Source organism: Mauremys reevesii, linkage group 7, assembly GCF_016161935.1.
Source record: "Mauremys reevesii isolate NIE-2019 linkage group 7, ASM1616193v1, whole genome shotgun sequence".
Classification (NCBI taxonomy): domain Eukaryota; kingdom Metazoa; phylum Chordata; order Testudines; family Geoemydidae; genus Mauremys; species Mauremys reevesii.
In genome coordinates, this window is record NC_052629.1 from 85,361,187 (window position 1) to 85,373,632 (window position 12,446).

General features: G+C 40.6%; 1 protein-coding gene across 2 annotated transcripts in view; it reads right to left on the reverse strand.

Annotated features, from left to right (window-relative positions):
* LOC120368618 (centromere protein P) overlaps positions 1-12,446 on the reverse strand; it is a 331,679-nt gene that overhangs the window by 309,543 nt on the left and 9,690 nt on the right. For both annotated transcript variants that reach the window (XM_039480860.1, XM_039480859.1), the window contains exon 5: positions 8,718-8,806. In XM_039480860.1, coding sequence (XP_039336794.1) covers positions 8,718-8,806 — 89 coding nt within the window. The remainder of the gene's footprint in view (positions 1-8,717; positions 8,807-12,446) is intronic.

Below are 12,446 nucleotides of genomic sequence, written 5' to 3' on the forward strand. Positions count from 1 at the left end.
ATCCATTATAAAAGAAACAGGATCCCTTAGCTACTTTCAAAGAAAAAAAATTAACTCAGCACAGTACTCATGACTTTTTGCACCAGATATAAAAACAAGAATTGACTCCTACAGCTGTGGTAAGAATGATTGTCTCATGGGGTTCCCCTTCTCTCTCTCACACACAAAACCACAACAGAACACCACCATCACACTACGCATCCACCCACACAACTAAAGCCCATGCAAAGTTTAATATAATACAGATGTGTTGTAGATAGAGCACAAAATGCTGCATTCTACTGACAGAGTCAAAGTTTAACTAGTTAGGAAATACAAAGCTGAAGCCATTCTCAAAGTGTCAAAAATAAAAACCCTGAAAGGGTAATTTATGCAATAAATTAGATTACTATTTCCTGTCATGTGGTCTACTCACTGCTAGAGGCAACTTCTCCTGGCCCCTCTGGGGTTAGCTGGGCCCTCCTCTAGCAGCCTCTCCACCCAAGGTCCTCTCTCTCTCCTGCCCCTCTAGCTCCAGGAGCTGCATATTTGTGACTGGGCCCCATGGCCAGGTCCCCAAAGTCCTCCCCTTACGTCCTCAAAGTCTTCTAAGGTGAACTGCCCCAGGCAGTCCACTTTCCATGTGTGGTCGGCACCACTTCCCCAGCGGCTGCTAGGGGAACCCAGGCCCACCCTCTACTCCAAGTTCCAGCTTAGGGGTCCTCACTTCAACAGCCAAGGTCTGCCCTATCCAATTCCTTGTTGCTTTTCCCGTGACCCTTGCCTACCTTTAATTAAGTAATGTTGATAAATTAATGTTGATAAATGCAAAGCAATGCACATTGGAAAACATAATCCTAACTATACGTATACAATGATGGGGTCTAAATTAGCTGTTACCACTCAAGAAAGAGATCTTGGTGTCATTGTGCATAGTTCTCTGAAATCATCCACTCAATGTACAGCGGCAGTCAAAAAAGCAAACAGAATGTTGGGAATCATTAAGAAAGGGATAGATAAGAAGACAGAAAATATCATAATGCCTCTATATAAATCCATGGTATTCCCACATCTTAATACTGCATGCAGATGTGGTCACCCCATCTCAAAAAAGATACGTTAGATTTGGAAAAGGTTCAGAAAAGGGCAACAAAAATTATTAGGGGTATAGAACGGCTTCCGTATGCGGAGAGATTAATAAGACTGGGACTTTTCAACTTGGAAAAGAGGCGACTGGGGGGGATATGATAGAGGTCTATAAAATCATGAGTGGTATAGAGAAAGTAAATAACGAAGTGTTATTAACTCCTTCTCATAATACAAGAACAAGGGGCCACCAAATGAAATTAATAAGTAGCAGGTTTAAAACAGACACAAGAAAGTATTTTTTCACGCAACGCACTGTCAACCTCTGGAACGCCTTGCCAGAGGGTGTTGTGAAGGCCAATACTATAATGGGATTCAAATGGGAGCTAGATACATTCATGGAAGAGCTAGATAGATTCAATAACTATTAGCCAGGATAGGCATGGTGTCCCTAGCCTCTGTTTGCCAGAAGCTGGGACTGGGTGACAGGGCACGGATCACTTGATGATAACCTGTCTGTTCATTCCCTTTGGGACACCTGCCATTGCCCACTGTCAGAGGACAGGTTATTGGGCTTGATGGACCTTTGGTCTGACCCAGTATGGCCGTTCTTATGTTCTTACCTTTCTGGCTCTCTCCTCTCCCAGGGAGTAACTGTAGACTACCCTCTATATAGTCCCAAACACACCTCTCTTCACCCAGGGAGTGACTCTAGACTACTTCCCTGCAGCCCCTAGCTGCTCTCAGTTCCTGGGATTTCTACAAGCCCCTTCTTTTCCCATCCGGCTGAGCCTCATCTAATTAATCCCTGCTCCCTGGCTCCTCCTCCAGGTGCAGCCTGGAGAATCAATTGGCTCCCCTGGCCACCTGAACCCCTTTCAAATCTTGTATGGGGTGACACACCATCACACAACAGTGCAAGAGCAGACATACTGAGCATCAGGACTGAGATAGCTTAATAAAGATGTGAGGAGAGTTTAGCCCAATGCTAGATTCATTACACTTATCTCTAACAAGAACTACTTACACTACACATTTTATCCCAGAGGTACTTTAAAGATAAACAAAATGGTTCTGATTTCTGTTCTAACCCCCTTGATCTCATGGCAGCTGTCTGTCTCTAAATACGATGGTGTAAGCACCAAAGCAGTTCAGTTACTGTGTGTCATACTGCAGCATTGCAATTGGCTACAGAGTCCACTTCTTGAGCAACAGTCCTTGCCACAAATAGTGCAGGTACATGGGACTGATCCAAATGAAGATGCTGGCTCACTACTAGTGCTTGAGACTTGCTGCACTTTCCTCTTTGCTCTCTTCACTTTTCTTTCCCTCAATACCCTTCTTCAGCCTCTTTGTCATCCTGGTCCAGCTGAGCCCACCATGTGGCCTGTTGCTAGCTGCATCTTTTCTGTTTACAGTGTTCATGTTGAATGCTTTCAAGTCCCTCTTGCAAACATTCATGAATCTGAGACTAGATTGGTCCAGTGGTGTCATAAACAGATAGTTAAGGGTTAAGGTCTCTTTACCTGTAAAGGGTTAACAAGTTCAGTAACCTGACGGACACCTGATCAGAGGACCAATCAAGGGACAAGATAATTTCAAATCTCTGTGGAGGGAAGTCTTTGTTTGTGTTCTTTGTTTGGGGGGTGTTCTCTCTTTGGATCTAAGAGGGGCCAGACATATCTCCAGGCTCTCCAAGTTTCCTGAAGTAGTTCTTCTATTCACTATAGTGAGTATTAGAAAGGCGGATTAGTCTTATAATTAATTTCTGTATTTGCAAATGTGTGTTGGCTGGAGAAATCTCTTTATTTCTGTTTGCTGTTACTTTTAATTATCCTAAGAAAAGGCGGGAGGGAAGTCTCTCCAGTTTTATAAGTTACACCGTGTAATCTTTTCATCCTGGTGTTACAGAGATAGTGTACTTTCTTTCTTTCTTTTAATAAAATCTTTTCTTTTTGGAACCTGATTGATTTCTTCCCTTGTTTGGAATCTCAGGGGAAGAGGAGGAGGAGGGGGGGGGGAAAGAGAATCCCTCTTTGTTTGAATCAAGGTGATCTCACCCGACGGATAATGGAGGGGGAGAGGGGGGAATGGGCTATTTCCCTTTCTGTTAAGACCCAAGGAGCTTGGATCTGTGTTCCCCAGGGAAAGTTTTGGGGGAACAGGGAGTGTGCTAGACACTGGAATTTCTAGCTGGTGGCAGCGTACCAAATCTGAACTAGGATTTTAGTTTAGAGGAGTCCATGCAGGTCCCCATCTTGTGGACGCTAAAGTTCATGTTCATGTTGAATGCTTTCAAGTCCCTCTTGCAAACATTCATGAATCTGAGACTAGATTGGTCCAGTGGCCTTGGAGCATCCACAAGTTCTCCATACAAGAGATCTTTTAGAACATGTCTATCGTCCATCCAGTACAATTGATCAAGCCCACAGAGACATCTGTGTTCAAAAACACAATTTTGCTTTCTCAAGTACTTCAGTGTCAGGAACTTTGGTTTCACACTTAATATTTAGAATAGGAGTAGGCAACCGATGACACGTGTGCCAAAGGTGGCACGCGAGCTGATTTTTAGTGGCACTCACCCTGCCTGGGTCCTGGCCACCAGTCCAGGGGGCTCTGCATTTTAATTTAATTTTTAATGAAGCTTCTTAAACATTTTAAAAGCCTCATTTACTTTACATACAACAATAGTTTAGTTATATATTATAGACCTATAGAAAGAGACCTTCTAAAAACGTTAAAATGTATTACTGGCACGCAAAACCTTAAATTAGAATGAATAAATGAAGACTCGGCACACCACTTCTGAAAGGTTGCCAACCCCTGATTTAGAACACGATGAAGACTGTGGGTGTAGTGTTTAGCGTTCTCTCATGCCTGCTGTAAGTGGTCCAGGTCTCACCACCATACAGCTGCATGCTCAGAACACAGTGTAGTAGGCACATATCTTGGTGTTCAAATGGTAGTTTCCTATTATCCCATACACATTTGGTCAGTTAGCCAAATGAGGTAGCTGCCTTTATGATGCAAGAATTAAGCTCAACATCTAGAGATAAGTTATCTGATACAGATAGTGACAAAGAGTCCTGTGGCACCTTATAGACATAAGTATTGGAGCATAAGCTTTCGTGGGTGAATACTCACTTCGTCATGCGTCTGACGAAGTGGGTATTCACCCACGAAAGCTTATGCTCCAATATTTCTTTTAGTCTATAAGGTGCCACAGGACTCTGTTGCTTTTTACAGATCCAGACTAACATGGCTACCCCTCTGATACTGATACAGATAGTAGAACTTGTGAACAACTTCTAACATGACATTAGCTATTGAAACGTCTGGTCCAGTCAACACATCTTGTGCCATAACCATTATTGTCTTTAGACTGAAACATAGTCCAAGTTAATCACAAACAAGCACAAAGCTATTGCAAACTTGCTAGAGCTCCTTTTCACTGTGTGCAATGAGCACTGCGCCATCACCGAAAAGAAGTTCTCTTCTTTGCTTTTTGATCTTAAACATGCAACGTTGAAGAGATTTCCATCTGATGTTGTGTGGAGATCTATATCCTCAGTGCTAGATGAGAAAACACAACAAGGCAGCACAGAGATATATCAAAAAGTGTCAGTTCCAAAACATCTTCCTGTTTGAAATCACTCTGGATTTCAAAGCTGCCAGATTGATCACCATCATAGTGGACTATAGCCTAAGTTTATGCAATCATGGAAGGATCAAATCAGACTGAAGAGAATTTGGGAGCAACAAATTCTCTCTAGCAATCGGAAATTCCCTTTCTGATGACCAGGTCAAAAACCTTTGTGAGATCTCTGAAGGCCACATAGAGAGGTTTCACTTTTTCTTGACACTTTTCTTGCAGTTGCTTTAGTGCAAGGACCACACTAACTCTTTGGATATATATATCCAGCAAAAAATTAGTCTTTTGAGAATGACTCATACGAGCACCTTGCCTGCCACACTAAGGACAGAAATTCCTGTAGTTGTTCCTCTATAGAATGCTCTGTAGTTTTTCAGTCACTCCAATCTCCTTTGTTTTCATACATTATGATGTTGGCATTGTTCATGTCTTCTGGTATCATTCCTTCCTTCCCACAGGTAAGCAAGATATTGTACAGCTGTTTCAGCTCACCTTGTCCTCCTTGTTTCAGTACTTCAGCTGGAATTCCATCTTTTCATGTAGCCTTTTCTGGTGCTAGGGAGGTAATTTCCTTTTCAAGCTCATTTACATATGATCCTATATTAAGTTCTTTGATGGTCTGGAGCCTGGAGACTGCATTTAGTGCTGCTTCAGAAATAGTGGTTACACATGGATAGAGTTTGTGATAATGTTCCACACAACATTGCATCTGTTTGTCTTAATAAGTATGTCTCCATTAAGAGATTTGAATGGGGTAGTCTTGTTAGCTGAAGGACCTATTGCGTTCTTGATTCCATCATACATACTTCTTAGATCTCAATTCTGAAAGAACATGTATTTTTTCCATACAGACTGAGACAGTATTATTGAGCTCATTGCCTCTCTCTTCACTGCAATGAGCTCTTGGCCACTCTGAGGTTAGAACATGTCCAGGACAATGGTTCATGTGTGATGGAGATATGCTGTGCACTTCGCTTCAATAACTGGAAGCATTTTTTCAGCATATGCTGCAAACCAATCTTTATCTTGTACATTCTTTTTACCAAAAGCAAAGATTGTAGCTATATTAAGTCTAAGTGTGTTCCACGCTGCATCAGCAATTAGGGGAGGTGAAATGCAGGACACAGCTTCCCGGAGATTTTTAGTGAGTTGAAAACATCCTCCTTGGTCTTTTGTGTTGTTGGTGTTAATGTGTGGGCAAACAGTTTTGTCTGGTATAATGGAATTTCCTTAGTGAAAACCTTATTTTGCAGCCTGGTCTGTGTCACAGTCTGAACTGTAAAACCTGTAAGTATGGAGAATATCCTGTAGGTGTTTTCTGTGAGTGACAATTAAATCCAGTTGGTGCCAGTGGCCAGATGTGGGATGTCTCCAGGAGACCTTCTGGCCATGACTACCCTGGAAGTAGTTATAGGAAATGCACAGTACTTCTGTAGTGTTTGCCCATTGTTATTCATTTTTCCTACTCCATGGTGGTGAGGGCATAGCAACCACATCTTGTGATGAGAGGCGACTCTAACATTGAAATATCCCAATAGATATAGTCACTCACCCAGTGGTAGTTTGCTGGTGACACTGTCTACCTGCTAATAGAACAAGTCCTTCTCTTGAAAGGTGGAATAAAGTGCTGGGGCAGAGGTAATGATGATGTTGGCAAAGCTGCCTATGGAAGATATTCTGAGAGATATAATACATCCTCATATTGCAGTGGGACATTCGAACCTGGGTGCTAAGAAGCTGACTGCAAAACCATCCCATGTTTGTGATAGTTGTTTGCTTTTTCCATGCTAAAAGAAGGCGTAACGCATCTCGCATAGAGAGCCTGCATCAACTAGTCTGACTTCAGAGAGTGTGGCTATGTCTATGTCAAGCTTCTCCAGCTCTCTGTCAATTATGGCAACCTTTCTAGGGTCATTGATCTCACTGAGGTCATCCTCACAGTGCAAACTGTCCTCACATTCCAGCAAGCAAGTTTGAAGAGTGCAACCAACATACCCAAACCTTTGGCAAATACACCTAGGCAGAAAAATAAGGAGGCAGAGGCTTGCCTTAGGACCAAATCCCCCCTCCTGGTAATACTGACTGGATCAAAAAGGCATGAAAGACCAAGATATTTGGAAGCCAGCACCAATGCAGGAGATGCTAGAGAGCAGAACTGAGTTGCAATGCCAACCACCTGACACTTTCTCCCCAGTGAATTCAGTTGAGTTTTCTCCCCTAGCTTTTGTTCAACCAAGAACTGTCTGCAAGGAGTCAACACCAGATGGAATTACTCCTTTGTGGATATTGTTTTTCATTCCAATGGGTATCTGGCAACCCCACCACTACCAATCGGTAAGTGGTGGGGTTTCCAGTTTAGTCACCAAGCACCTGATCCATGGCAGGTAGCACTAGATACCATGGCTTAGCTGGTTAAATAATTGTCTAGTAAACCTAGGATTGTGGGTTCAAATGCCAGTGGTGCCTCTGATTACGTCTCACCTCTCTGATTAGAGTGATAATTATGTAGTATACTTAACAAGTCACTTCAACAAAAAATATTAAACTTGTTTAAAAAAAAAAGACCATCGTAGGCAGGGCTGGTAGCATGACTGTGACGTACTGGGGTGCAATCCAACCAAGTGAGGGGCTGCTCTGCACCTTGGGCACCTTACAATGCCTTAGTGCAGTAGCTACCACCTGGACCACACTCAAGAAGCCTGCCAGCATGCAAATAACACCCTAAATGTCTGTATGTAACTGCAGCCTGCCAGCCACACTCTGGTCACACTCTGGCTTTTACCAGCCTGGGTTCTTTCTGCAGAGTGACCCCAACACACTACCAGTCCTGGATTTTCCCCAAAATATATGTATTGTACTGAGCAGCCCTCTCTTGGACAGTCTAGAGATATTAAATCTGTTGTACCTTTAAGGGAATAATACACAACAACTTGCCACCTTAAATAGTGTTACCCAGACAATTTAACTTAAACACACTGGATTAGTTTCAATTAAAGAATAAAACAAGTTTATTTAACTACAATGAGATTTTAAATGAGTACAAGCAATGAGGCATAAAAGTTAGAAATGGTTACAGGAAAAATAAAGTTAAAACACTTCCTAGGGCCTAACTTAAACTTGATTCAGAGTGAATTCTTACCACATCCTTCTAACAGAATTACTGACCAAACTTTACAGGGCGGGACCCCTCTCCCAAAGTCCAATGGCTGTTTATTTTGTCTTCTAGGGTACAAAGAAGGAGATGCACAGGGAGAGATATACCTTGGGGTGTTTGCCCCTCACTTTTATAGTTCAGCCCCCTCAAAGTTCTATCCAGCTGAGCAGAAGGAAACAGAGTCTAGTGAGGAAAGATGCTACATGCTGTTTTCTGTCACCTGTGTGTGCTGAGATGCAGATTTTCTTCATCTTCTTTCCTTTTCTCTCTTTCTGAAGACATTGTTTACAGCTTATATGCAAATTGAGATAACCACATATCCCTTTGTACAAGACTGCTTGACCAGTTGTCCCTTAACTAGCTAGGAATAAGAAACGGACTCCTATCCTTTATGAGGGTCAATCACCAAAGGGAGATGCAATCACACACATTTTGCCTATGTATAACTATGTTGGAACAGAAAAGCAGTCCATGAAAGGGTTTCTTACACATTAATTGAAATTAGTTAAATTATCTCTGGACTAAGCAATACAAAGGTTATAAAACACATTACAAGAAAAATATGTATTCCATTTTTAATATGGCTTCATAATTCATAATGGTACTTTTCTGGCCTTAAAAAAATCTATGATAATCTAATCTGCCCACCTGCCATGACAAAAGCCATAGAATTGCTTCTATTAATTCCTGAATAAAACCCAGTAATCTGAAGGTGTTTAAGAGCAAAGAAAATGACACCGCTTTTTCAGTAAATCCAAAGAATCAACCCACTCAATACTTTCTCTTGTACAATGAACCATATCAACCATACAAAAATAATTTATTTATCATAAACAAAAAACTTACCTAGACACAAACTTGCTTAAATCCGAATATTCACCACATTCCATTATAATGCTAAGGTCGGTAACAGCAGCAGATATGCTTTCATTACTCTAGATTGGAGAAATTATTAAGAAAAAATGCAGATTAATTTATAATTATACATAAACTTGCTAGTTACAGGAGATCCTTAAACACAGATTTTAAAGTGAGATCTACTTATATGAAAAATCTTTGATGATACACATAAATAGTACAAAGGTAACAACCTATTGGAATAATGCCTATGCTTCCTTGAAGAGAAATGGCAATTTTTAAGAAGTACAAGATGATGGTGCTTGTATGCTTCATAACATGGGGTTGCTTTCTGTTTAATCTATTACTGTCCCATTCTCCTCATCCCCCAGCATGACTTCAACAAGTAATATTAAAAAATAAACAGAACCCCACCATTGTGTAACACAGTGGTTTTCAATCAGAGGGGTCCGTGAGCAGGTTTCAGGGGGTCCCTCAAGCAGGGCCAGCTTTAAACTTGCTGGGGTCCATGTCTAGTAGTAGGATTTTATGTTTGTATTTTGTATGATTTAGAATGAAGGATAAAGAATAATGAGATAATAATGTAGCATGTATTAAATGTATTGGTGTCTGATTTGATTATATCCTGCCAGCCACCCTTTTTGAATAGCAGAAAGGAATGACCTAATGGTCCATTTGGTAAAGATGCATTAGCCGGAATCTGTGTCTGGGCTGATTTCAAGGCAGTAACAGATGGTTTTAAGGTCACTACTTTGTTGTAGGGTTAGGATTTTAAAATAAGTAAAAGAATGCCATGATTGCTTTCTTGTGCATTGCAACTTGATGTTCCTGTTTAAAATGTTCTGTGTAAATTATTTCTGTTTTGTGTGTGCATGAGGAATATATGTGTTAAGAAATACATGTGAAGGCCATTGCTGAACTAGATATACGAGGGAGGAACGAGGGACTGACACAAGGGCGCCATGAGGCTGTAACACACCCCTATTGAAATGTCAGAAGAGGGCAGATTGATGACTGTAAAAAATAAGACAGGCACCTATCAATGGGGACAGGATAGCTGTGATAAAGAATGAGAAGGACAATTTAAGAAAACAAGCACTTGTCAAACAACAATTGATTAAAGCATGAGAGTGCAAAACTCATTGGTCCCAATGAAGGAAAATCACTATATAAACAGGGTGCCTTGCCATGAAACTTCAGATTCATCCTGCCAAGACTTTCCTGGAGCATTGTGTCGTGACTGATGGAACCTGGCTCCCATAATCAACCTAGCTGGCCACTAGATTGATCCGGACTCTGGACTAGTAACTATAACATCGACTGGTGAGACAGAGTGTGGGGGGTGGGGGGGCGGTGATAGAATGCATATGCTAATTGTTGTATCTTCAGTAAACGCGGCATATTGCCTTTTCCCCTGAAAAAGATCCCATGTGCTTCTTATAAGCATAACACATGGCAGAAACCCAAAGCCCTGCCACTGGGGCTGAAGCCAAAGTCTGAGCAATGTAGCTTTGCAGGGGTCCCTGTGGTATGGGGCCCCAAGCAAATCCCCTGCTTGCTACCCCCTAATGCTGGCCCTGGCTTTTATATGCAGAAAACCAGTTATTGTAACACAGATAGGCCATGCAGTTTTTATAGGGGGGGTCAGAAAGAAAAAAGTTGAGAACCCCTGCTGTAACAAACAAAACTTTGTCATCCAACCACTCAATAAATAAAATAATGTAATGTGATCTAAAGAGAGGAATAAGAAAATCGTTTGCTCTATAGTTCTCCTTGTATTTTATTTCTTGAATTTGTTTCATATTTTATGACATCCATTTTGCCTTAATTTCATTTTACTTCACAAGAATATGTGTATACAAATATATCTGCAGAAATAAGTGTGATTAATGTGTATTCCAAATTAAAACCTCAAACAACATATGCAACTTTAGCTTTCACAAAGACAGAGTGAGAAAGTAGGCTCAAATAGAAAAAAATTAATTCTTTGTATTATATGTTTTAAAACATGCCAGAGCAGTTAGCTTGGAAAGGACGATGGAAAGTTTAGAAGTTAGAACACACCACTTGGAAAGACATCATGAAACAGGCAGCATTAATACTTCTCATTGCACTGGGGTATACAACACTGTTTTTCCTATTCCAGCTAGTATTAACTCATGGGAAGGTAAAGTAGAGAAAACAAATGTAATGGGAATGCTGGAGTCAAGTGAAAACATATCATGACATTCTGCAGCATTGCTTGGACAGGGACATTGCCAATGTTGCCATGACTAGAGTTGGAGGAGGAGGCTTGCCAAGATACTTTATAAAATTCAGGAAGTTGAATAAGCACCATAAGGCAAGAAAATCAATTAAAACATATAGCAAAATACTCAGATCTGGGCACAGAGCTGCAGACAAGCTGCTAGCACAGTTACTGGATGTAAGCAATTGTATCTTTACAAAAAACTGGCATCCCAGGAAACTGACACTACCATTTTATGCCCAGACGCCATCTTGTGGTCCACTGAAAAAGGTTTAAAGGGAAAAATGTCCTCTGGAAAAAGGCAATTTTTAATTACTTGACCACTCCCTCAATGTTCTTGAGATTTGACGTGGTAGAGTTTAAAGTTAGTATAAAGCATTTAAATACAATACAGCAGAATCTCACGGTATTTTTATGTCAAACTTCATCTTTCAGTAAAGGATCTCTGCTTTGGCACTTAGGACTCCATCTTTCATTGTTAATGACTTTTAGCACCAGTACAGGCCTTTTTAAAAAAAAAAAAAAAATCTAGAGACAGAAGTAAAAACCCTTTGCTGTGGTAAAACTTTCAGATTTCTGTCAAGAACCTGGGGAAACAAAAGAATTTAACTCATTAAGTTGCAAGATGAAAGGAATCAGATGAAATCTATGCTGTGGCCATTTTATATATCCCCAAAACAGGTGGAAGAAAAATAATCCTAACTTATCTTTCATCCAGTTCTGGTCTATTTGTTCCTAATTGGGCATTCCTCAAAAGGGGTTTGGGGGGAATAGTAGCAGGAGGATTAGAGCTATATTTTTATTCTAAGGGTCTCAGAATACTTTACACATATTAGTAAATCTGTGCCCCAACACCAATGTCCTAGGAAGTAAAACATTTATCATCCTAATTTTACAGGTGGAGAACCTAAGGAACAGAAGTTATGGTGAAATTTCCAAGTTTTAAAATTGTGGACTAAAGACCCAATCCTTCATTGAGAAATATGGGCAGACCCCTCCATCCATGCAGACCCCCAATGACTTCAGTGTTTTCATTGCAGGCTGGAGACCTGTCTTGGATAACATCACACAGGAAGTCTGTAGCAAAACCAGGATTATCCCCATCTCATAACTTCTAATCTTGTGTCTTAATCGCAAGACTACCATTATTTCACCATTAGTCTGAAAAACCCAAACAATTCCTTGTTTAAACAAATGTTGTTATGCACAAAAAAATTCACACACAGCCTCTCTTTTATGCTGCTGAGATAGCCAAATAGCAGTGTGTGAAATATTTTCCTAGAACGTCCAACATACCAAAAACACAAAAGGATATTTCCTTTAGTTGTGAAAAAAAAAGATTTTTTTTCGATTCCCCATTACATACAAAATTCTGAACTACACTTCTGGAAAAAAGTTACCGGTAATACACACATTAGTCACATACAAAAATCTGAACGTCATAGTAAGCATGCTGCACTGTCCATTTC